Source organism: Pavona decussata, unplaced genomic scaffold (assembly GCF_977016875.1).
Source record: "Pavona decussata unplaced genomic scaffold, jaPavDecu1.1 SCAFFOLD_114, whole genome shotgun sequence".
NCBI classification, from domain to species: domain Eukaryota; kingdom Metazoa; phylum Cnidaria; class Anthozoa; order Scleractinia; family Agariciidae; genus Pavona; species Pavona decussata.
The window spans coordinates 2,932,728-2,960,248 of NW_028145528.1; the positions used below are offsets into that span (position 1 = coordinate 2,932,728).

The window sequence follows — 27,521 nt, forward strand, 5'->3', positions numbered from 1 at the left end:
CGTTCAGGTGTTGTTTTGAACGAAAGTGAATACTGTACGATTCGCAAATTATAGTGCCAGTAAAAAATCTTGTGTCATGGAATCTCATTACACAAAATCACCCCCAAGACAGAGTCAGGAAAGAGCTCAGGGAACGAGTATCCATTGAGCGCCACTTTAATTAAAACAGGGTGGCGGGAAAAAGTCCGTACAAAAGCACATTCGTATTACACCATCCTTTTTGTTATCAAAGGAGTCGTTTTTTTTGTGTTCACTTGTCGTCTTTTGTTTTATTCCTTTTTTTCAATCAACCCTAATCATACCTGTCATTCCATAAGTTTCCTTTGTAAAAGTTGACGAATTATTACTAATCATTTGACAAACTTTGTTCACACTAATTGTTGGACGTTAATTAAAAGGCTAACTAGCTTGCATGGCAAGTTGGAATGCACGAAACATGGGGTTTTTAGCATATGATATATTCAAATTTAGCAGTATTCGAGTTTGAAAAGTTATTCATTCAGATTGACGGTTAACTCAGATCTTGGTTTGTGAACGAAGATGAGTGCTGATCAATTCGCAAACTTGAAAGTTACCAGTGAATCCATCGCGTCCACCGGCCTTCCGTGATTCAATATATCAAAGAAAGATAAGTATTTTTGTTCTTGTTGTTGTTATCCAAATTTATAGGTTTAATCTTGAGTATGTTATAATGTACATTGCAGGCTAACTTTCTTGGTTTTCTTGGATTTCGCTTGGCGTCACTTCCAAGTTTCCTTCTTGTAGACCAGGCAGGCACACCGATAGACGTAAATGACACTCCACATTTACCAAAACATTTAAATCCTGGAATTACATGATTCGCGTCCTACCGTCCCAGTGAAGTGTTAACAGCCAACTCTGCGGGAGCAGTCAGTGTGATGTTTGCTGTGGACTCGATTAACGCAGCACATGACGTGTTTCCGGATGGATCCTCAGTTGCAAAGAGGACAGAAGGACGGTCCTCTAAATAATAAAACATACTGGAAACTTGCAGCCCGTGGGCTGCCTCAGGTCTCTTCGTTTGTCTACAGGAATCGCCAGCAGATCTCATGTGACAACCTCGAGCGTGATGCACAACAGCAGGTTTTCCTTTAAGAGTTTCTATAAAAAGTGTGTTTTTGTTCGATCTTGTGCTGATTCAGGTGCATGGCCAAATTCTTGTTGATAGTTTTAATTGGATGTTCTTTGCTCGTGTGAACAGTGACTAAGTTTTCCTTGTGGCATACAAAAACGACAACAAAACAGACAGAACAGTGAAACAGAGATAAAACATGATGTTGTGCATCACGTAGACTGAAAAGAACGAATATACTATGGAGTGGGTCACAGGAAAGAATGGCAAACTAGAGACGCTTTCCATGTGTCCGAACTGGCTGGCCAGACTGGTTATTCGGCTGAATAAAAACATCATTTTCAAGAACTAGCTCCGGTGCTAGACCTTCAAGTTACTTCAAAACCATTTCCAAAATAGGCATTACGAAGAATCTTTAGAGCTAACTCTTCAAAATTTCTCGTTCTATTTTCAAACTGATTGGCCAAGCCGGTCAGTTCTGACAAATGGAAAGCACTCTAGTATACAAGGAAAAATTAGCGCTTTAATAACAATAAAAAAGATTGGGAAGAAAGAGTACTCGGAGATATTAGTGACGGGGAGCCGCGAAGACCTTAATGGGATTTTTAAGTTAGCGATAAGAAACTATCAGTGGTTAGAATTTTTCTGGCGAACTATTTTTTGGACAAAACATTTTGGTAATGACCTTGGGCTTTATGCAGAAAATTATGAACCCTTTTCTGTTAAGTACTGGGAAGTTGGACGTTTTGGGGATTCACCTTTAGTAAGTTTGCAACAAGCCACCCGTCACTAATATACCTGAGTACCCACTCAACATCAGCCAACATTGCTCCATGGTAACCCATACTGGCAATTGTCGACCCTACAATATGGGTACCCATGGACCAATATTGGCCATCATAGGCACACATGAACCAATACTGGCATATATGGGTATGCATAGATTATTATTGGCCAATATAGGTATAAATGAACTAATATTGGCCAATATAGGTACCCAGAGACAATTATTGGCCAATACGAGTGGCCATACACCAATATTGGCCAATATAGGTAAGCAAAGACCAATATTGGCCAATATGGGTACCAGGAAACCAATACTGGCCAATATAGGTACCCATGGAACAACATTGGCCAATATGGGTAACCAGGGACCAATATTGGCCAATATAGGTACCCATGGACCGATATTGGCCAATATGGGTACCCAGGGACCCATATTGGCCAATATGGGTATCCACGGACCCATATTCGCCAATATGTGCACCCAAGAACCAATATTGGCCAATATAAGTGCCCAGGGACCAATATTGGCCAATATGGATATCCAAGGACCCATATTGGCCAATAAAGGCACTCAGGGACCCATATTGGCCAATAAGGGTGCCCAGGGACCCATATTGGTTAATATGGGTACCCAGGGACCGATATTGGTCAATATGGGTACCCAGGGACCCATATTGGCCAATAAGGGTGCCCAGGGACCCATATTGGCCAATAGGGGTGCCCAGGGACTCATATTGGCCAATATGGGTACCCAGGGACCCATATTGGCCCATATGGATAACCAAGAACCCATATCGGCCAATATGGGTGCCCAGGGACCCATTTTGTCCAATATGGGTAACCAGGGACCCATATTGGCCAATATAGATACTCAGGGACCCATATTGGCCCCTGGGCGCCAATATTGGCCAACATTGGTCTCTTGGTCCAATATTGGTCCATTAGTACCCATATTGGCCAATATGGGTCCCTGGGCACTCATATTGGCCAATATGGGTCCTTGGTTATTCATATTGGCCAATATTGGTCCCTGGGCACCCATATTGGCTAATATTGGTCCATGGATACCCATATTGACAAATATTGGTCCCTGGGTACCCATATTGGCCAATATCGGTCCCTGAGCACCCATATTGGCCAATATGGGTCCTTGGTTATTCGTATTGGCCACTATTGGTCCCTGGGCACTTATATTAGCCAATATTGGTCCCTGGGTACCCATATTGGCCAATATGGGTCCTTGCGTACCCATATTGGCCAATATTGGTCCCTGGGCACCAATATTGGCCAACATTGGTCTCTTGGTCCAATATTGGTCCATTGGTACCCATATTGGCTATTATTGGTCCCTGAGCACCCATATTGGCTAATATTGGTCCATGGATACCCATATTGACAAATATTGGTCCCTGGGTACCCATATTGGCCAGTATGGGTCCCTAGGTACCCAAATTGGCCAATATGGGTACCCAGGGACCAATATTTGTCAATATGGGTATCCATGGACCTTGACTTCTGAAGGGTTTTCAAACTGGAAAAAGGCTTTGAGCATCAACTATCTGACTGCCACAAATTGGCCATTGACTACCAAATGAACTTTCCCACAACTTGCGGAAATGTATTGGAAATGTCCAACGAAAAAGACGGTGGAGTCTAACCGTATCTGTTTCATCAAGGTTATAGAATGTTTACGATATCTTGCCCGGCAAGGACTGGCCATGGAGGGTGACACTGATCATGAATCAAACTTTATTCAGTTGTTAAAACTAAGAGGAAAAGACCGGCCTCTGCTTTTAAAATGGTTAGAAAGGAAAGAAGATAAATACACCTCACACGAGATTTAAAACGAAATTATTGCCATTATGGCAAATTATGTCATCCGTGATTTAGTGTCAGAAATTCGTGGTGGGTTCTTCTCTATCATATGTGTCAAACACACAGATATCAGTAACAAGGAATAATTATCTGCATTCGATGGGTGGACGAGCAGTTAGAAGCCCATGAAGATTTCTTCGGATTTCTTCGGAGACAATAGTTTCAGCTGTAAAAGATGTGTTACTGAAACTACAGTTACCATTAGCGAATTGTAGGGGACAATGCCATGATGGAGCCAGCAACATGCTCGGCCACAGACTGGTGTGGCGAAGAGAATCCAGGACCTTCAATCGAAGGCTTATCCTATTCACTATCATGGACATTCCCTAAGTCTAAGTTTGAAGGACACTACAAAAAAAATGTGAGTTGCTGCCAGACACTGTGGACACTGCAAAAGAAGTCTTCACCCTCATAAAGATTTCATCAAAGCGGGGAAATCTACTGGGAGAAATAAAAGAAAACCTTTAAGAACCGGAATCTGCAGCCAAGGGCATAATAGGTCTTTGTCCTACCAGATGGACAGTGCGAGCGTGCTGTTTTCAGCGAATCCTGGACAATTACGCAGCTCTTCTTCAGGAGTGGATGATTTCCCTTGATGAGAAACTCCAATCCGACATACGTGGACGGATTATAGGGTTCCAAGCGCAAATGAACACTTTCGACTTCTTCTTTGGGCTAATTTGGGACAGCACCTGTTTTCTCACACAGATAATTTATCGAAAACCTTACAGCAAACAAGGATCGATGTCAGCTATTAGTGGTAAACGAGTCGCGCATCTTACCAAAGCGGTCCTGCAGAAAATGCGTAGCGATGCAAGCTTCAAATCATTTTATGATGCCGTTATACTGAAAAGTAAAAACTACTCTTCCATGACAGGACCAGTGTTGCCAAGAAGAACACGCGCACCTAGGATTGAAATTGGTACTGGAGAACCGGCATATCCTCCGACGACACAAGACTATTACAGGCAGATATACTTTGAATATATTGACTTAATCGTCAATGCTATTGAGCAGCGTTTTGAACAACCGAGCTTTGCTGCATATGTAAAGATGGATGTCCCTTTTAGTTAAGGCCCTCAGCTCGCAGGATAACTCCAGTGAGCTACAGTTCATGGAAATATCTTACGCCGATGATGTCGATGTGGGAATGTTAACAGCCCAGCTGAAAATTTTGAAAGTGCTACTGAAGGAGGGGGATTTTTTATGTTTTGAGGACATCGTAGTTAAAAACAAAGAGTTGCCTACCCTAGAAAAATGATAAACGAAGTTATTTCATTATGTAAACTTTTATTGGTAAAACCGGTAACAAGTGCATCTGGTGAAAGATCGTTTTCCACTGCCCGGCGAAGATTGAAAACATGGCTTCGCTCCACAATGACAAAAGAGCGATTTAGCAACCTGGTAATATTAAACTGTCATAAAGAAAGAACAGAAAGACTTTTTATTATAGATATTGCTAACGAATCTGCCCACCTTAATGATAACAGAAAGAGAAATTTTGGTATTTTTGAGGAATCTGATACACAGTAAATATCAGCCACTTCCTCATTTTTTTTTTTTGCTTTGTTCTCATTCTGATTGATGCACCGTTTATACATCGTTGTGTTGAATGCAGTGGAAGTTTAAATCGTTTGGATTCCTGGTTTATTTTAGAGTTGGTGTCAGTAAAGGAGATATCATTGTATGATGGTGAATTTAAAGATCGGATAAAATAAAGATATATCAGTTTCTATTAGGTAACAGTTTAGTAATTAAGGAATTCATTGATTAATTTAAAATGCATTTCTTGGCATTTGAGCGGAGTTAAAATCAAAATTACACGGGGAAACATGGCCCCGGATCTCCCCCCTGCCCCTCCCCCCGCCCCGTAGTTGGCCTTTCTTATTCGTTCGCCTTGCTGCGCGGGCCCTGTAAACCTGATGTTGACCCTTGCTTTGCGGTGTTGTCGTTGTCGTCGCGGTCGTCGTTTCTTTAAGGGACTTGTAATGTCAGCTGGGACGCATATGCAGTGGAGTCCGGTTGAGACTAATTTCCATACAACTCGTCGCGGGATTTTTGCTTTTCCGCCCTTTGCAGAAGCTTTCAAAAATATCGCAACAAACAGCTTCTGTCATTACCATAAAGAACATTTGTAAATAAAACTTCCGCTAATTTTCCGAAAATGAACGCGATTCAAAGAGACGAAAACAGCTTCCTGAACTCTCCGATGGCATTTGAAAAAGTTGGGCCAATAACTTCAAAGTGCTTCTCATCAACACACTCATGCGCCGGGGGTGACATAGTCCCTTTAAGCTCCCTTTTTTTTGTTGTCAAGGCGACAACAGACGATTGAAGAAAAGAGCCAATGACGGATTAGTTCAATTATCAGAAAATGTTCCATCTACACGAATGCGCATCGAAAATTACGCTGTCTTGAAATTTATAGGGCTTGGACAAACTTTGAACAAGTTGCATGCTAAAATTTATATTTAATTAAAAATCTTTTAAATTTTAGCCATTAAAATCGACATACATTACTGATGCCGTATCAAAAAGATTTCTTACAGCAACAACGGCAACTGACAAAAAGTAGATTATCTACATAAAATTTGTTAACAAAACTAAATTGTTGCTTTCCGTTTCCTTAAAAATACCCAGAATTACGACACTAAACGAGAACAGCCCCTGAACGCGAGCCAAAGACGTTTTGTCACTAAGTAATTTCGCGCTACAAGCTGAGTCAATTATATTAAAAGAATTAGCTTAACGTCTAGCTAGTCTTAAAACCTAATCGTTTACATGAGCAAATTTTCCTAAACAAGACAGGACAAAATGTGGTAAGCTTTTCCCTTACCGAAAGTCAAAACTAGCGTGTGAAACCACAACCCTTGACTTTTGAAGTTGTGGTAACCGGTCGTTTCGCCTACGAGTTGTTTCGCTAGCCGCTAGTTCGCTAACGTCTTAGGTTAGTTAGCTAACTCTAAAGCAAATACCTTACAAATACACTAACTAAAGACTAAAGAGACGCCGAGTTACTAAAACAAAAACCTTCCTCGTTCTTTAAACTATCATTGCGACTGGGGATCACTGAACTCATTAGCAAGCTGACCTACGACGTTGGCGAAATATCCGTTCGCGAAACATTTGGTAGGCAAGACGACTGCAATTCCTTATCAGAGAAACGTTTTGCTCGTGAATACGACTAAATAAAACTTTCCAAGGAAAGCTTGTTCGTGTACAATAACCTTAAGAAATGACAGCTTACCAAACTCTCTTTCTAGTTATTGCAATGAACTCCCATGCACTTACAAATCCGTTCGACCATCACAAAGCAGGAACTGAGGTGAGGTAAGGCAAGGCAAGAGAAAATTAGGGGACAGAGAGGGAGGGAAACTAGGGGCGTTGGCTGGAATATGTGAACTTCACTCAATTTATTTTTAGACATCGTCTAAACGAAAGTCGGTTTCCCGAGAGGGCCAGTCTGACGTCATGAGAAGTCATCAAAACGTGCCAACGTCGCATGTGTAATGGCGGCTGTTGAATATTCGGTATGCCTTTCCTAAGTGGCATTTACCGGCGTCTAGATACGTTTGCAGGCGTCTAGATAACTTAATTTACAGATAATTTACAGGCGTCTAGATAACCGTTGGACAACCCGCATACGTTCTGAACGCCCCGGGGACACACAAGGAACCGAGGAAGACCAAGGACGAGTTGGAGGGACGACTTAGATAGTTTCTAAAAGCACTGGCACCGTGTCGCGAAAAAGGTGGTCCAGTGGGCTCATTACCTCTTGCTTAAAATATTTCAAGATTAAGCGTCAAAGCCTTATTCTATTGAGGCCGGAATTCCAAAATTCTACTCTTTTAGATACTGCAATTTAAGAGTCAGATAAAATTTGCTGAGAAGCTTCATAACTTAACATACCATTGTACAAACCTTTTTAACAACTTGGTCTCTTGTACCATGAACTGGCTGATATTCAGTGGTGCTCACCCTTTAAAACTTATACTCCTTGCAAACTGTACAAATAAAATTAACTATAAAAATTAATTTACATCCATTCATGATCGTAAAAAGCTCTTAATTTTTCTTCCCCAAGGGCCCGTTTCTCGAAATTTCCGCTAACTTACCGAGCCCGATAAGTATATTTGCAGGCATGGTCCTTGCCCAATGTTTTCACGAAATTATAAAGATTTTAAAATTAAGCATTGAAAGCTAATAAAAATTGACTTTTGTTGAGAAACATGTATCACCAAACACACTTTTCGGGCCCGGTAGGACCATTTGTTTACACAATTTCAAAATCCAGTATTCATCTCATCATTGCTGTTAATGATACCCTAATCCAGCTTCGACTTGAAGAATCCTGTTGACAACATCATCGTAGACAAGTGGGGCAGCATCCAGTCCCCAAATGAAGTCCAAATGTTCCCACGCCTCCAAATATTTATCATACCACTTTTTGGGCAGCAACTGCATTAAAATCTTAACATCGTCAGGATCTGCGAGCCAATCATTTCCTCCCCAGTAAAGTGCAACAGGTATATCAACAGCAGAGGCATTGTATTTTGGAGGAGTATCCTGTGTAATCATAAAATGTTCAAAGGTTACTTTCTGCAACCGGGTTTATTTTTTAGAAAGTGGCTTCAGAGGACCCATTTAGCCCCCTTCAGAGATTTTAGGGTGCGTCTTTTTTAGGAAAGGGCGCCTATAACCCTTTAAGCCCCGATAGTGCTATAGTTTAGGGACATACCCAATCTGTACAAGGAACAGGAAAATTTTTAAACGTTTAATTTTTTCATTTTGGGCACTTGTCAATTTAATCTGTGACCTCCTCCATTTCTTTTGGTGTGATTTATAGCATACCCCAGAAAATACCTTTCAAATGGTATATCACATGTGGTCCCCTGGTTCATAGTTAGCGATTTAGAAAAATTTGGCATTTCCTTCGGGGCTTAAAGGGATAAAAAGCAACGAGAAAATGGTGCAGTGATATTATTTTAAGGTATATATATATATGGTCAGGAAAGCTTTATAAGTTAGTACTCTGACAGCAGATTAAATTCATAGTGGTGCGATTCATAAACTTTTCCTTTGAATAATTTCTCCAAAAATTTGAAATGGTTTGAAAGCCAATCTAAGAGACACTCAGAAGAGTTTTAATCTACAGTCAACTCCCGATAACTCGAAGCGTCGCTAACTCGAACCTCGCGCTAACTCGAACCAATTTTCCTTTCCCTTCAGGTCATTTTCCTATATAATTTTACCCTCGATAACTCGAACTCCCGATAACTCGAATTTTTTTCAATTTCCCTTGAAGGTTCGAGTTATCAGGAGTCGAGTGTAGTTTTCAAATGCCTGGAAGTTCAAAAATACAAAAGTATGAGAGTACTAAAGTGAGTTTTACTGGGGTCAGAACTGAACTGCTTTCTTTGCATTTTCAGAAATGATTAAGTGGCGGCAATTAAAATTGTCACATTTTCTTGACATTTTCTTCAGACTCAGAGTGTGCAATGAAATCTTAACATATGTCTCCTAAAAAACACTAAGAACGAAAGCACACACTTAACAAAGAAACAGTTGCTTAATATACTCGGACTACAAGATCTTAATTGAAAACCCAACCACCTTTTTTTTCCCACCCAAGATTCTAATAAATACTTACAGTGCCGTAATGTTGTCTGTTCTTTTCTGGGCTACCATAGTCAAACATCTGGAAATTCTTGGAGTTGTACATCTTTAAAGGAAAATGCAAAACAGATAAAAAATGTCAGTACTGTTCATTCAGAGTCTGCCCCATAAACAGCTTTCAAATCATGAAAGACAGCCCTAAGGGTGTGAGGGCATGCAGGGCTCATCACAGCAGGTTTTTAGGATTTGCCAGCAATTAATGGCGACGTCCATGTGGTAGCCACTAAGGACTACAGCGTGGCAGCCCACAGATGATCTAGTTCTAATGTATTACATCATGTTAGGCAGTTGCTTAATCAATCCTCCAAATGAAATGCTCTCTTCAGCAGCCAGCTCGTGGGTAAGTGCTTATGTTTGGTAGCAAGTTTGGCAACTATCAGGTCACCAAGGTTAAACATCAATCCCCATGGTGCCTAAAACGGTCATGACTTGGAAGGTTGTTAATAATTGTGTTTGACGTTCTAAAGAATGCACTCCTAATACAGATTGGAGTCAAGATTGTATGGGACAGACGATTGATCAATGAATGGATCTTGGACGCGTATTTGGTGTCCCCCGCAGATTTTGCAGGGGCGAAAGACATCATCACCAACTTGGCAAAGAGCCTGGAATTGAGATCACCAAATGCTCTCCCTAACCTTTTGATTATTTCTAGTTTATTTTTTTAAACTTTTACACTCAGTGCAACTCCTTCATGCCACATCAGAACATAGCACAAGTACATTCAAGTCAGACGTACAGCATGCACTTGAACTGACCTCCCACGAAAGTCTTTTCTTCCAGGATCACAGGAAGAAAAAGAAGAGTATACTTGTGTGTAGGCTAAGCATAGAATGCCACAAAAGATTTGAAACAGCTATTTTTCAATAATTATTACTATTTCAATCATTTACAAATGTGGTGTACATTGCATACCTGTGCAAAATGTGCCATGTTCTTGACTGAAGTCCCTGCAGGAGTATGGGCGATATAGATGGGAAGGCGAGTCTAAAAATTAATAATAAACACATTTACTATTTGGTGATAAAAGATTATAATAAAATTCTCCAAGCTAAGCGCAGTTGTTGAAAGCCTGATTAAGCTAATCCTTGGTTATGTAAACTTTGATTCAAGTTGAACTGCCATTAAATCAATTAAGATTCTTCAAGAAGATATTTGTCCCTCAGTTTTGACTTTGATTTTTCTTTACCATAAGCTTAAAACTAGTCTTTAAAAACATTTAGACCAAGCAAGATGAAAGCCTTGGTTGACTTTTAATCTTGGATTAATGTTAATTGGCTTTTGAACAACCAGTCCCTTATTGGTTCGTAGTCTTAATTTTAGCATCAATAATGAATAGGAAACTGTATATAAAACAATTTAAAAATTGTCTTGTCTGAGTAATTAAACAGTATATGCCATTAATGCTTGTAGAATTGTAGCACTTGAATGTGTTCTTGCTTAGTGAATCGCAGAAAGCATAAACTAACCTTGTTAATTTTCTTTTTTCACCAATATGTTAAGGCTTAGTATTATTGTTGATAATCACTATTTACCCTAAATTCTGTGATGAATGTCACAAGGATAAATAATTTATAAAACAAGGGGTGAAAAGAAATAATTTTTGTTTTCATCCAATGCGTTGTTCTAGTTTCCTTTTTTTCCTAAAGGAGTTGAATGGCACAAGAAAACAAAGAGGAGTAAAACTGCCGTAAATGGTGTTTATTATTATAGCCAAATTCGGACTTAAAAAGAAAATTTCAGAGCCTGGCCACTAGCGGTAGGTTTTTCTTGTCGCTGAAGAGTAAAGCTTGTCGCCTAGCGCCGCCAGATCACAGCCCTGAGGAGGCATAAATTCATGTTCGTTTGTTCATATAGGCGTTGCTAAAGTCGAAAATGTACTTCCCAGAAAAACCGGAAATTCTGAAGGGGAGGGGGGGTTCACGATTATGGAATTCTGAGGGCATGGGGGGGTAATGCATTTTGGAATTTCAGAAGGCAAGGGGGGGTTAAAACATGGAAGCCGTCCGTTGTTAGGTATGGATATTTTCTGAAATTGCCCATTAACGGTATAAATAAATTTATTGGTCAACCAACTCAAACTGTAATCTTACTGTCTCATGATTAAACAAACTAGACTACAGTTACATGATAATTTAATCTTGTTTCAATCATGCATCTGTACATGAGTGTAGACTGAATTGCAGTCTTCATACACAGTCATTAATATGACACTTCCGTTTATTATCTCCGTCCACACAGGAATGACATACGGTACTTAATTTAACAAAAATATGAAGTTTCATGGAGATCTGATCTGAATTTGAGGAAATATACAATGTAAATGACCAATTAAAAAAAGTTATGATTCTTATTTTAACAAGATAATGTAATACAGCATGCAGACAGTGGTTAAGCCCTGACAGTGATCAGCATCCAATTTCTCCTCCTTATATCAATGCTTATCCAATCCCTGAGGTCAAGAGAATTAAGGATATGATCACCCAAGGTGAATTTTCTTGATATTTTAATAACTTTTCCCCAGTATTTTTATACAAAAAGTATGGGGACAAGATAAGAGAATTTGTTTTTTGATATAAGGGGTTATTAAGGATTAAAAATGTCATGCTAACCGGCCGCAACTTGTGGTATTAAGTAGTTTATTTAGTTCTTGTGTTTTATCATACCATGTTAAGCTGTGGGACATCAAATCCAGATATTAGAAATATCACACTGGAACAGAACACTCGCAGATCACTGGGCCCACAGATATGAGAAGCCATCCAGTGCAAGATGTCATTTGACGGAAGGAAATCACGAACCCCAAATATCTTGAAAAACACCTACAAACAAAAATAAAATGCTGGGTGTCATACTCAACTCAAAGATATACCGGTGCTTTATTTTGAGTACATTAATTCCTTTTGAATTTTGCATTTAATTGAATGATACATAGTTGCTCAAAAAGTATTTAAAAAATGTATATTCTGAAGGACACATAAAGACAGGAAAAAACTTTAAAATTAAGATAAGTGGCAGAGAAGGGGTGCGCCACACAATTTAAACACAGCTGTTATAATAAGGAGTAAACCTTTGTGTGTCCATTTGAGATTTTCCTGAGAAATTACCATTTGAAGGGCTCACTGAATCCAAACTTCAAGCTTGTGAAATCCCTACCTTTTTTGAGGGGGGGGGGGAGCAAGGATGGCGCAGTGACTAGAGCACTCGCCTTCCACCAATGCGGCTAGGGTTTGATTCCCAGACTTGGCGTCACATATGGGTTGAGTTTGTTGTGGGTTCTTGTCTTTGCTCCAAGAGCTTTTCTCCGGATACTCTGGTTTTCCCCTCTCCTCAAAAACCAACATTTCCCATTTCCCATCTGGATTATTGTCAAGCACTTTATCACGAGCCTCTGGCTTGGGAGATTGCTCAAGCACTCCCTGCTTTAACTATTGACATCAAATAAATTGCGTTACTATACTACTGTGAGCTTCTTCAAAGCTAGATGACAAACCTGGGACACTCTTGAAGACTTTTATGAATCTGGTACATTAGCATATTATTACATCTTTTAATCTATGCTTGCCTCCAAAAAAAACCTTTCTTACCTCAAGTTCTGGAGTTAAGTCAGCTAAATACTTCAGAGGGCTTTTCAAGTGGCCTAAATATGCAACTGGACCAAGAGCAAACACAGCCTTTATTTTCTGTGCTAAATCCTTGTTTCTAGACAACTCTGCAAAAGCGATAAGGCTTCCCTGGGAATGGGCCGCATAGTGCAGTGAAGGCTGTCCAGTTTTCTTGAGTACAAAGTTCACCATTGTTGGAAGGTCATACTTTGCCATTTCATCCCAACTATAAAGTGATTGTTAGACACATGGGTATTAATAAAAACGCATTTTCTTACATTTTTTGATTGGTTTGCTTTTGTGTTTTTAACCCAATGTTAACAAGCTATTCTAGTAAAAAACAGGACTTGGTTTCTTATTAAACATTTCAAGTGTATACATCTCATTATTAAAAACTGAATCATTGTATAATGCAATTCGAGGGATTTGATTGGCTTAGCGGCCATGGTATATGAGCAATTATACCATGGCCGAGAAATGGCGACCATTAAATTGTCTTCTGGTTGTTCTTGCACAGCGAAATCAGTAAGATCTAGCAATATTTCTTGATTGTTTTTAATAAAACAATTATTCCACTTGCGCTTGTTGGATATGAGATGATTATAGCCAACTCGGCGCTACGCGCCTCGTTGGCTATCTATCATCTCATATCCAACGTGCGCTCGTGGAATAATTGTTAATTACATGAACCTAATCAACTTGAAGTGAGCAAGTTGTTTGTGGCTGAAGTTAAAACACTTGACCATATTTCAGTGTGGTAAAATATATTTAATACATAATTATATGAACCCTTGAGCTTTCAAACATTCTTGATAAAATTATAAACTTAATTTTTTCTGGTTGACAAGTTATGCTTGGGAAAGTTCCAACATTTAGACTTTAAAAGTAAAAATTCATTCTTGCTTAGTAATTATTGTATTACGATCAGACCCTCACAAACTGAGACCTGTACCTTCTAAGAGAAATATTAATTCTCTCTTGAAGACACTCAGTCGTACTACTAGCTCAAAGTCACACACAGGCATTGACATTTCAACCTCTTATAATAAATTTTAAGAAACAGGAAACCTCACAAAACCATACACTCAGTACTTGAGTGGACCAGCTAGCCAATTGTACAAACCCTCATGAATAAGATGGTACCTCTTGTTTCCTGACTTAGATTTTAAACTAGTATCTACAATTCAAAGGACTGTCTACTCATGGGACCTCCAAAAAGGCTAACTGTAATATTTGCAGAATTACAATACCATTACAAATCCCACATACCTGTAGCCCTAAAAAGTCAAACCTCATATGAGGGGATTGTTGTTGCTGGAAATAAAGCATGTAGATTGTCCCGCTTTACTGTTATGGAAAATAACGTTTAAGATATTCACCTGAAATTCCAGAAGGCATCAGAATCTACTGAGAGATTGACATGACGTCTACCATACGTATTTCCACGAACATTACCAAGCCAAACATCAAATCCTTTGTCAGCAAGAACAAAGCCAAAACTTTCATTCGGTAAATTTGAAACCCAGTTAGACGATGATGCTAACAATCCATGCTGAACCAGAATAACTGGTTTTGGGCCAGTGAAAAAGGCTTCTTGCCGGCGATGAGGAATTCTCTGAATGGTTAAAATATAGCCATCCCCTGTGATTACATCGTACTCTTCAGCAGGGTAGCCATTATAATGAATCATCTGAGTCTACAGAAAAATACAATATAAATACATCTTAACCATTGTTTCACATTGTCCATGTCTACAAAAAAATATACCAGGTAAATAAGTGAACACTGGCAACCTGCTAAAGAGAGCTTAAAGGGAACCTCCACTCCGACAACAAATTGACGGTAAATTGTCAGAAATAGTGTCTAAATTCTAAATATTAGTTTAAAAAGTAGAAGTGACATTCAAGTGTGCTAAAAATTAGATATGATTATCGCCTATTTTCGATTTTAAACTTCCCAGTCGCCACCATTTTGGATTTCATGACGTGATACAGTTGCTGCTATTTGTCAGTAAGCAGAAGTTCTTTTATGTGAAACAACTGAGCAACCATATTACGTCATGAAATCCAAGATGGCGGCGCCCAGGAAATTAGAAATGAAAATAGGTGATGATCAAATTCTATTTTGTCCAACACAGAAATATCATTTCCATGTTTTCCAACGAAATTTGAAATTAGATGGTATTTTCAACAATTTAACGTTAATTTATTTCAAGAGTAGAGGTTTCCTTTTGACTACCCAGCTTTCTGGCATGCATAGGTACTAGCAGGCGTGAGCAAAAATCTGGGCACTTTGCCCAGGTACAGGCATAACCACTAAGACTAGTATTGGAGCACCCTTCCCTGGTACAGGCACTGGTCTGAACAGAAGCTGCGGCTTTGTCCCGCGGTGAATAGTGAAAGAAATTAAATAAACACTGTCGAATGAAAAACCGCTTTGGCTTAAATTATAACTAATTGCATGTAATATGTATTTCTAGTTCTTTAAACGATGTAGTTTTTTATGCAATGAGTCAAGCTGCGCCTTTCTCCCGCATTTGTGTCTGCAGAGGTTTTTAGAATAGCCATAAAATAGCAGTGAACAGTTAAAGAAGAAAAAAACATTGTCGAATGAAAAACCACCACTTTGGCTTAAACTGCAGAATATCCTTCCACTCAAACAGTCTACGTAGCCGGCTAACTCATTTTAAATATGTTATTATGTATTTCTCGTTTATATTAAATAACAACCTTTGCCGTGTTTCGGAGTTAGAACAGCTTACACTCGCTGATTGACACTGCCCGACTTAATAAATTCAATTTCCAATCATTAATTTCAATGTTAAAGTTGTGGTTTTTGTAGTAACTCATGACAGGAACCGACAACAATTGTTCTTTAAGAGGGGCATTTGACAGACAAATCCGAAGATAAGGTAGGGCATTTGAACACCATTTTGGCCCGAGGGGCGGGAATTTGAACGATCCAATCTTTAAAAGTTCAAATGCCCCGGGTTTGCCCGGGGGGGGGGGGGGGGGGGATGTTGAAGTTTCGAGTTGATCGGCGCATAATGACTGTTTTGTTTAAGAATATACTGTACAGATGAGAGACACGTATCGTCAAGGTTTATGGCTTTAATGTTTTACTACTTTCTCTACGTAGTATGGACCCTCTTTAAAAAAAAAGTCTTGTTCTGCGCTTTTGGGTGTTCTGAAGTCATTCTTTAACCTGTAATCTATCTAGTGTTAGTATAAATCTACGAGTGTTCTATCACGAATGCCGTTCCCTGATTGGCTACGCTACTCGCTATCTATTCTGTGATAGATAGTGAGTAGCGGTTTTCAACAAAATGGCGGCCGCTTGGTCGCATTTTCGAAGTGTCTGCGATGAGGAAATAGATAATTTACTTGTTTAGTTTTGAACGACCAGTAAATTTATATTAAAACAATTAGATTATTCGCTCTCGATTTCTATGCTTCGCCCTCATCAACTATCACGCGATAGAAATCTCGAGCTCATAATCTAATTGTTAATTATATATGATGTAACAGCACAGGAAAACGTTGTAAACTCGGAAGAAAAGCCTTTAATACTAGAGATGTTGACTTAACGATCCTACATCTTACAACTGACGCTATAACACCTTTCTAGAATAATACATTACATTGAAACTGCGTAAATTACATTAAAGCATGCACACGAAAGAATTTAGTCTAACACATCTAGAGTTTGCTTTGCAAGACACAGAGATTCCTAAATCAAATCACGTGATGCTTAGGACTTTTTTAGACAATAGAGTAGATTTTCAACAAGGTAAACACAAATTATACCGCTTAAGGAAAACTCAGTGATGGATCGAAGATTGAAAGCAGTTCATATATGCCCTAGTACACTACTCGCTACTACGATCATTATTACGTCAGGAATACATAAGCTTCCTGGCGGTATACAAAGTCAACATTTGATCGCCGCCATTGGAAAACATAAACAAGAGTCAAACTGAAGCTTACCACGTTCATGTTCTCTTCTGGAAGGGGAGCATCTTTGGCTGAAATACCACTCCATAAGGATATAGCTAGTAAACAAACAACTGCCCTCTCAAATGTTTCCATCGCGGCTCAGATTAAACAGAAAATAGAAGAAAATGAGGACAACAACCTACGCAACGACACGAGAATCCACTGACTCGACCCAGGACCTTCCGCTTGAAAGCATTTGTGGCGTTTTCGATTTCACCAAAATTATCTCAATCGATTGGCAGCAATCTTCCTCTTCGTGGCTATTTCCTAAGAAAAGTGTTATTCCAATGGGCAAATAATCGTTCTTGAACTTCCATCAGAGATCATCTGTTGTTTGTTGTGATCGGCATAGGCGTACCGGGGGCGTGTTAGAGGCACGTCCAATATACCAGGGTAGTTAGTCGATAAAAATCGGTATCGATTTATCATTTTACCGCAATTGTTTCTAATCTCGCAATCTGATTGGCTGATTTTTCGTTGTCGATAAGAGTCTGGACAACGCTGCTCGCGTCAATCAGCACGCAGAAATTTTGACAGTTATCGTAAAAATTTTCTTTGACGTTGATATTATTACGAAGTTGGCAAATTTTTACTCGTTCTAATTCTGTATATTGTAACAATCACATAATATGTGAAAGTATGTACAACCAACGATTCCTTGATTGTAAAATCTGGCTCTTGCCCTTGAGTTGTGTCCAGAAAGTTTATTTCTTTGTTTAAGATTTCAGCCAAGGACAATAAAATCTTCTCTCCCTCTTATCAGCACTAAAAAGTGAGAACATGTCATCAGTATCTTTTCGACTCAAGCGATTTTGTTTTTCTTTGGCTGATTATTTCCGTTTAAACCGAAGACATAACGATGTCTCTCAGTCCTCCGCAGAGGCTTCTTAGAAGGCCCAGGGGAGAGGGAAATTAAACGAGTACAGCCTAGCGGAGAGAAATATTAAAGCGCGCGTCCCCCACGCGCCCCCGACTTTTTATTTCCCCCGTTTTCCTTCCTTTCCCCTCGTTTTTTCTACGTTCCCCACAGATGGAGCCTCTGCGGAGGAGAGAGTAACGATGAGTGTTAGCAAAGCGGCGGCCATCTTTGTGCCCATTGTAGTTTCGTGTATTTCGTATTACTTGAATTCAAATGAACTCTCTTGAAGGATGATCCTTAGAATTTCTCTGAGAGAGTGAGTAGGGATGGGGTGTTATCCCTGTAGAAAGCCTCGTATGCTCTGCATACTGTGTTTATTTCCTCTCCTTGCGGGATATTCGTGTATAGGCTTGTAACGTCAAGGGAGACTAGGAACGTGTCCTCTGGGAGGGTTGTCCTTCCTATGAAGTTTACAAAGTCAGGAGTGTCCTTAAGATAGGACTTCTGTGACTTAGCTAATGGCTGAAGTGTGCTGTCAACGAATGCTGTTATTGGTTCGGTGGGTCCGTCATTTCCTGATTTGACTCAAGGCCAAAAATGGTGGATTCTTCACTTCGAAAGGGCAAAGGAATTTGTACGCCTCTGTCTTCAAAGTCACAAGGAGATTTATTGGAGTTGCCTGACCACTCTTCTTTCTTAATGGAGTTTGGTGGGTTTTTCTTGGTAACATTTCTGCGGCTAGCTTTGTGATGTTAACTGGAGTGTACACTTATTGGAAAGCGGAGGTTACTGCGATTCTGTACAAAGTGTTTTCTGTAATTTCCTACTGAACGCGTAAATCTCAGGAAATCTTCAAGTCCTTTTGGAGTATCTAGTTCTCCTTGCCAATTTTTTTAAAAGATCAAGCTCTTGGCACTATTTGAAAAAGCCTATTAAATGTTACCTAATTTGCCAAATAAGTTGTCCATACTGCTCGCAAAAGGAAGACTCGAAAATCTGATCGATCTTCATAGAGAGAAACAAAACCCGCGGAATCCAAAGAAAGCCAGACGTACAGTAAAGCCCCGCCTAGTCGAAGTTCCAAGGGAAAAACGGCCATTTTCCCTGCCCTGGTAGTCGGACGCGAAAGGCTTTCCAGAATTGGGAAAGGAGAGAGATTTAAACTTTACCCGAGTGGGGTGGGGGATTCGAACTTTACCCGGGTGGGGTGGGAAATTTGAACCTTTAAGTTTCAAGTCTTCTCCGGCGGAATATACGTGATTCCTGATCCACGAACGAGTTCAAGGGGAAAATGACGCTTTTGAGAAATACTGGCGCACAAAGGGATCACGAAAAAGGGTCTCCACAAACTTTGCAGTATTTTCGCCTATGCTAAGGAGTGTATAGAAAATTTATTTGAATGTAAATGAAACAGTTTTTTTGGGGAGGGTATTTGATCGCCAAATTCGGCGCTCCGGATAGGGCATTTGAACGGCTTTTTGGCCCCGCTGGGCGGGAATATCAACAAGCCAATTTTCAAAGTTCAAATGCTCGCGGGGAAGATGTTGAAGTTTCGAATTTATCGGCGCAGTTCGGAGACTTCGAGTTAGCTGATAGTGTGTGGTCAAATTCTTAATCACATTTTGTTCGAGTTTACGGGGTTCTATGGTTATTTTATTTCAAATACCGTATATATTCAATAACAATCTTACACTTCACGGAGCCCGAGCAGGTTACTTCAGTTTTCACAAACCATAAGCTATAAGTGTGGACTACAACTAATGAAAGGCTCCTTGTATAACCACACATTTCTAGATATAAGTTAACAATAATAATAAAACAATTATGCTTTAAAATACAAACGATGTATGGAATTTTTTTGCAAAATTAAGCTCAATCACTAATAAAGAAATTACGAATTGAAAAAAATCTCCTTTTGGAGTTCAATAACTCTTATAAGAAATTCGTTTCTAGCACAGTCATAAATTGGTGCAAAAATACCTTTAAATTAGCAGCGAACGTCCCTAAGAAATCAGAGTTTGGGAGACAATCCTGACATGCAAAGAACGCATGCGCAGTAGCAAAGTAGGAATCGTGGTTTGAACTTCCCACTAATTCGAAGAAGAAGCAGGGTCTCTTCTTTGAACCTTACTGAGCAGAAATTTAAACTCTAATTACTGGAATAAAGTTAAAATTCCTAGTAACTCGGCGTTTTAACTTTCTCCAACAAAAACTAGAAAATTTGATCCTTACTTTATGGTTATTTAACCTCTGAAATGTTTTTAACTCCCTAACAGTTCTTCGTTTCCCCTGACGGTTCAAGTTTCCAAGAATCAATTTTTTCTCAGAACATAGTTGTCAAGTAAAACGCGTAAAGTGAATAAACGCAACAGCTTTTTTCTTTTTCTTTCTTTTCCAAGCGGTTACCGGGTTTGTACCAATGGCTATTACGTCTTTTTTCATTTTTCTTCCAGAAAATCGACAAGGAGTGTTAGTTAAAAAGGAATAAGTTAACTGATATACTTTAATCTGTTTTAAAATGGGTGCATTGCTATTTTGAATCCATTAAAATCAAACTCCTTCAATAGAAAACATGTATACAGTGTGTTCCTATGTCAGTAATATACAGCTGTCCAGTGGGTGACACAGCAACAGACCACGGACTATCAAGACCAGTGTGTTTCCCTTGTATTTTGCTAACAAGTTTGCCATCAAGCGTGAAAATCTGAAGTCTGTTGTTATTAGAGTCGCACACCACCAGGTTTGAAAAACTGTCAACTGAGAGGGAAGTAGGATAATGCAGCTGTCCGTCACCAGACCCGTGTGTGCCGATACTATGAAGACACACTCCATCCTTACTGAATACCTTCACTTTATCTGTCTTGTAATAGCAGACAACAAACATGTCCTGATGAGAAACGGCGGACCACGGTACCGCATGGTCTGGATCACTGATGATGAGTAACAGCCGTGTACCGTCAGGGGACAGGACCTTGACTGTCTTGTCACCATGGTCACACACCACCATGCGTCCATCACGTGCAATAGTCAAGCGGAATGGTTTCTCCAGGTGTTTGTGTGTGATGTTTTTACCTACTTTTCCGCTTTCACTAAAACAAAAAATCTTACCAGAAGCAATGACTATTAGGTTACTAGATCTGGTGAATGCTACTGAAGTGGGTCTAATTACTTCTTTACCACTTATAGTGTTCAAATGTTTTCCTTCTGAAGTAAACAGCTGCACCCTATTGTTAATCAAATCAGCGACTGCAACGTTGCCTGTGTTCTCATCTATTGCAATGTCGTAGGGAAGATCAAACTGTCCTTGTGCTTTCCCGCATGACCCAAACGAGAACAATCGTCTGTAATGAGACACATGGAGACTCCATGGACTACCAGTCAGCGGCTGACCGTTAACTTCAATCACAACGTCATGTTGTCCAACACAATCTGGTGTGTAGGTGATGCTGTATTCACCATCTTTGCGGTGAGTGATGTTGTGATTTAGTTCCACTCCTGATGGTGTCTCTACTTTCACAATAATCTGATCATCTTCATCGTAACACTGCTTTTGATTGGAATCTTTTGTTATTATCACAACCTCAGCTTCATTTCCGACATCTGCTTCTTTCAAGCCTTTTCCTTCTGCTACTGACTGCAAATGATCCGTGTTACTAACAACTAGTCGACCAGGAACAGCGCATCTCAGAGTCTTAACAAGCTCGTCATTGATCTCGTACCTGGCGTGCAATGCTGTGTGCACCGGCTTTTTAATGTTCAGTTTCTCTACGTTTAGAAGGCCTTGATACCGTTCGACGAGAGGCTGATGAACTTGAAGAATTTCAATGCTTTCGTTTCTTTGTAAAATGGCCCCACAATACTCCACAGATTTTTGTAACTTGCTGATGGAAGTCTGGAAGTGTTCTAGTTGTGTCGCGTGACCTCTTAACTCTGTTTCCTCCTGAAGATCTAAATTGGTCATCGTAGTTGTTTCATGCTTCTTTAAAAGCTGTATTAGTTCCTCAAGAGATGTTAATGCTTTGTTTCGAGCTGCGGCAATTTCCTCTCTGATTTTCCTCGTCCTTTCTTTAGAAATTTCCACTTGTATCTGGAAATCAGCAACCTGTTTCTTCATTTCTTCTGCAATCTCTTCTATACTAACTTTGCATTCCTTGGCGGCTTGGTGAATATCTACTTTGGTGTGATGACTATGACGTGTCTGCCCACACTTGTCACAGATGCACACTTTACACTGTTCACAGAATGATGTAAGAAGTTCACTCTCGTGATGTTTCTCTCGGCACACCAAAGGGGTATCGAACGACATCTCTGGGTTGAATATTTTACCTTAAGCAGATCGAGTATAAAAAGGGTAAGTAAAATCATTTTGATACTTAAGAAAGTTCTCACGGCTAAAATGAGTATTGGTATTTGCCTTTTTTCACTTGAAAAATGAGATTTCGCGCACTGGGAGTGGGAGTTGATCATTACATTTAGACATTGGGAATGTTATCCAAAGCAAAATCTGGGCTGGAAGCTGGGATTTGAAAAAAATTTGGGCACGGACTTGAGATTAAAATACTCAACCCCCCCCCCCCCCCCCCCTTAAAGCAGGACCAGCGCCCTAACGCGTTTATATGGAGTATCCATGAAAATTTCTCGTTTTTCGAATTTACTTCATTCTGTGACGTGAGGAGTGATTTCTTTAGAAAGCACACACAAAAAAAAACACATAAACCAACAAACACTTGCGGCATTTTTTTAACCAATACTAGGAAGTAGACCTAAAACCAATCATGACTTGGTTGGGCGCGTTTACCCCATTTGCTTTGAGGTTTCATAATTATTATGTTTTAGTTTCTACACTGCAAAACGGTAGACAACTCAATAAAGTGCCAACAACAAGAGCGGAATTGGAGTAAGACTTTCCGGTTTGTTGAATTGTAACTTGTCAGAGTGATAACTTGGCCTGGGGTTTAATAACACCAACATTACTAAACACCGCACAACTGCAAAAAAGCTAGGTAAATACTTAGAGGGCAGAGCGATTAAATGTTCTGGTTTACTTTAATCTTGAACTTTTTAAGTTAAAGACCGGAATTGAGTTAAAACGTTCTTGGTTGTGGTAAAATGCAATGAATTTGTTTGGGGCGAAGTTTTCACATCATTGGAGAGTATACAATGCAGGTTTGGCAGATGTGAGATGAGACCTGATATCCAAGGTTTAGTTAGGGCGAGGGACGTCATATTAGGGTCTATTAGATACTGATTGAAATTTTCAGGAGTGGAAAGGGGCAGGGGGGGGGGGGATGGGGGTAGGGGAAACAAGTAGGCTTTGAGACCGAGAAGCGATGCTCTCATTAAGGGAATGGGTGGTAAATTGCTACCCCTGGAAATTTTGAACATGCATGGGGAAGTTGCAAATCATATGACTCAAATCATTTCACTCAAGGCCGGATTGATATGGGAATTCTCACCGAAAGAAAGTAGTTTTCATGAGTCTTTCCTGATTTAGGTTCGCGAAAAAATCTCGCAAAAATATTGATGTTTACCTTTTATTCAAAAGCATTCTAAACGCTGATTTTGAGGTAAATTATTAGGGGGGGCTACTGTTTAGATCCTTGAGATTTAATCTCGTACCCAGATATCTGTCTTTGGAGAAAACATCTGCTACAATCGATTACATTCTCTAATCTGATTGGCCAATGAAAATGGCACGATTTTGGGCATGCGCAGCTGTGTCACAATCCTGATGCATAGATGTTCTCTCCTGAAGAGTAAGTAGATCTGGGTATGAGGTTACACGAGATTACTTGAGTTCTCCCAAAAAAAATTCCCAAAGTTGAAGCAATAAAAAAGAACTGTTTTACAAGGCAACATTTGACATTGCAAGTCACAGAAAGCAATGGATCTCGCTATGTCTATTGTTCTTCCCCTGCCAATCGTAATGCAACATAATTTCCTGCAACGCGAAAAAGTTGCAAAGAGGGAAGTAACTCATGCAATTGTCAGCAACTTGTATCTCAAAGGAGTTGCGTTGCAAGTTGCCAAAAAAATTGCTTGGTTTAATGTTACTAACAATTTCCTCAATGGGACGTATCATTTTTAGCTTTACACCTTTTGATTCGGGTGAATAAGCAGGAAAAATTAAGGAGGGTGGGAGGACGGATGAGGAGCAGTTGGTCTCCCCTTCTATGTTGTACCTTTTCATTGCAATTAAGGTGGTCTTCTACTCAAAAAAGTGAAGTTAGGTTGGAAAAATAGCAAAATTGTAACCTTTAAACACTTGGGAATGCTGTCTTGAAATAATCTTACTCGATTTCCAGCATTAAAGCAGCAAGATTTAAGAAATCTAATCAGTAGTATGCCACTTTTTCCATAGCAATGGCCATAGCAACAATTGTTTACCTTTATTAAATGATCATAAACAAGCGTCAATAAGAACATTACCGGTACCGCCTCTCTGTAAAATGACATCTGGTACTACTGTGGAGAAAAACTGACTGAGGAGAGAGTCCTGAGGTCAGAGTTTTAACCGACAAAACATGACCCAAATCTTACAGAAACGATGGATTATGCATCAAATTACCGTTCAGCTTGTATTTTAGCATGGCAACTTCAATTTGAGAGATGTTTTTGGATAATGAGCGACGGATGAGCTGTCTAGAATCCGTTTCCTTATGTTTAAAACTGTTTTTCCCCAATAACAGAATTTCTCGAACTGAATGAACTTTTGAGAACGATATCTCGGGCGCTTTGTAACCAAGTGTTCTGATATTTTCAGCAAGATTGAAGGACTTAATTTCCTAGGTCATAAACCTAAAAAATGCTCACGATCTTGAACTTCTTCCCAGTAGATGAATCCTTGCCCTCTTCTTTTATTTCCTTCTACCTTACTTTCTGGGAAAAAATAATAAAATGAATTCTAAAGAGGCCAAGCTGCTTAATTTTCGAGGTTTATAGCCTAAAAAATTTTTCAGTGGACAGATCTAACTGTTGATTTCATACTTATCCAACCGTGGGTTAGTTAGATATCGTTGTTGCAATCAACAGCCCTATTTTTTATTTAGAAGGCTGGTTAATCATTAACTATTATGACATGTGACCTGAAAAGACTCAATTTGAAGCCAGGGCGTGAATCCCTATAAAGTGATGGTAAAAGTTTCCAGCAAAGTTCTTTTCTAAAGAAATTACCTCTTTGAGTGGAAGACCACCTAAAAAAGCGAATCTATAGTTTTAAATGGAAAATACCCATTCACTCCTGCACACTGTTAACCCTCAAGACACTCTTGAAAACGTAGACATAGCAAAAAGAAGAGATTGTGTTTTTCACCATTCCATTTTGTAGAATGTGCTGAGTTTGTTTGTGGAATTTGCCGGTCTGAGAAGCTTTGATCATGTTCTAGTGGTGTAAAGTTTCTAGGGCTCTTGGCCACTCAAATTGGATTTTCAACGATTTTCAGAACAAAAATTTGAAAATTTTCCCATCAAAGTAATGATGTTAAATGTAATCGATTGTTGTCCCGCAATTTACATTATGAATACTTTTCAGCCCTGTCATGCTGGAAAATAGGAGGATCACAGAAGCAGCCCACTTAAACCATCACACCTTAGATCATTGATACTGTACAATGAAATATGGTTCATATAAATAAATTCAACTCGGGTGAACATGGCAACGTAACACAACTCACCTTTGTCACTTGTTTCAGTCCTTGAAGTCACAGCCGCTTCTACCAAGTCAGCGATCTGTTTTGGGAGGTTTTTGATGGCACTGTCCATTTCGTTCAACTTGTCTTTTATGTTGTCTTCGTCGTTTTTCCATTGATGAAGAAGCTCTTTGTAGTGTTCCTCCATTCCAGGGTCCATGCAGTCTGTTTCAAGATTGTCAACAGCTGCTTTGTAGGCAACTCCTCCCAGCCGCACCAGAGTGTCCCGGATCTCACTCCAATATTTGTTGAACGTTGCATCGTCAACAAAAGCATGCTCAGCGTGAGCATACACAGTGTTTCTGTAATACTTCACACGGGCGATGTCTGCTTCAGGACTTATATCTGTTGAGGGAGGAAGGGCGTCCCAGCCTGATGCGGGGGCAGCTAAACCACATATGTTTCGAAACAGGACCATTAACAGAGTGGTGTCAAAAAAAGCTGATGAAATGGAACTCGGCATGGCAGGGAAGAGTTTGCCACACTGAGTTGGGTTGATTATCTTCCGTGCTCTCAGTGACTGCAACATAGATTTATTTGCAGCCAAGACAGCTTGCAGATTTGCTGGTGAGTGGATGCCATTGAATTGTCTCTCAGCGCCTGGGTACCGATATCCACCAACAGACGACACAACCGAGCATAGTTGGTCATCTCCTTCGCAGATGCTGCTGCTGTTGCCATGGAAACGAATTAGTGAATCTTCTGGACAACCTAAGAAAACAAATTTTGTTCATTACTGAGTATAATTTAAGTTTAATTTTGGCGGGTGAAATTTTCAACAACTGTGGTCACAGTGGGTTATCTAACATGCAGTACTTTCTTGTGGCACTGTGCATTGTGTTACAGTGGCTGTTCTATCGGAAAAACCTGCCTGTCGCCTCTTTTATATGATACAAAGTGAGGCAAGAGAGCCAAATTTGTTAAACTTCTGACACCTTTTTGGTTCAGCCACTGTCCTTCCTCGTCGTGTTTTGATCCAGAGCCCATTCGATAAGAAGTCTTGTATGTACAACTGTGTTGTACAGGGTCATGGAACTTTCAACTCCATGGAGGAAATACCAAAAAGGGTGATCACTCAATGGATACCTAAGGAAGAGTGCTTTCCTGTGAAACTGCTTTTCATGATGAACAAGATGGTTCAATCATTTGAGTCTTCGGAGGATACCCTGATCGATCATTTAATAGTAAGTGATAGCTAAGGAACCATTGCTTTCCTGTGATGTTGTTATATTAATTATGTAGAAGATGTGTTAGTTGGAAGTTCCACTTCTATAAAAACAAGTGTGGATGTTTTACTGTGTTATATTAAGTGATTCTAACTTTTGGTTCTGTTGAAGAAATCCTTCAGACGTAATCACCATTCAAATGAAAGCTAAGCAGTGCTTTCCTGTGATGCTGTTGATCACGATGGTCAAAGTGGTTCTAGGTTTTGAGTGCGTGGTTGTATTTCATCTTTTAAGTCCGCTGTTTGTATCTCGTTTGAAATCGGAGGGTGTCATGTTTTTATTCAAAATCTAACAAAGATCTCACTTTTTGAATTTATAGGGTCAAGTACTATTCCTTTCCCTTTCACTTAACCGCCTAGTATCTCTAGGGGGCAGCGCGGTCGAGTGGTTAGGGCGCCGGACTTGAAATCCGGTGATCCCGGGTTCAAGTCCCGCTCTGACCGCTAGATGGAGTTGTTTCTCGGTAGCCCCAAGTTCAACTCCTCGGACGCGCTTGTAAATAGCCATCTGGCCTGCCTCCTGCCAGTTGGGATTTTTAACCATGTTATTTTCAATTGATATTATTTCTTTACGAGGTTTAATGCTCGGCCCCACTAGCACTTGTGCTATAAACACTGCCGAAGGTAAATAAAGCTTATTATTATTATTATTATTATTATTATTATTATTATTATTATTATTATTATATTATTATTATCAGTTAAATCATACTTAAAAG

General features: G+C 39.7%; 1 protein-coding gene and 2 pseudogenes across 2 annotated transcripts; 1 reads left to right on the forward strand and 2 right to left on the reverse strand.

Annotated features, from left to right (window-relative positions):
- The first annotated feature begins 3,431 nt into the window (after positions 1-3,431).
- LOC146470214 (zinc finger MYM-type protein 1-like) lies at positions 3,432-6,714 on the forward strand (annotated as a pseudogene).
- LOC146470215 (lysosomal acid lipase/cholesteryl ester hydrolase-like) lies at positions 6,210-17,413 on the reverse strand. Its single transcript, XM_085122295.1, has 7 exons — positions 17,022-17,413; positions 14,415-14,731; positions 13,018-13,261; positions 12,097-12,252; positions 10,346-10,417; positions 9,405-9,476; positions 6,210-8,320 (listed from the first exon to the last, which is right to left on the reverse strand). Exons 1-7 carry the CDS (start codon positions 17,121-17,123, stop codon positions 8,069-8,071), a joined length of 1,215 nt encoding a protein of 404 aa, XP_084978421.1. The 5' UTR covers positions 17,124-17,413; the 3' UTR covers positions 6,210-8,068.
- Positions 17,414-19,524: 2,111 nt separating this feature from the next.
- Positions 19,525-26,727, reverse strand: LOC146470216 (uncharacterized; annotated as a pseudogene). Its single transcript, XR_014867055.1, has 2 exons — positions 25,563-26,727; positions 19,525-22,215 (listed from the first exon to the last, which is right to left on the reverse strand). The product of XR_014867055.1 is annotated as an uncharacterized LOC146470216 (transcript).
- Positions 26,728-27,521: the final 794 nt, after the last annotated feature.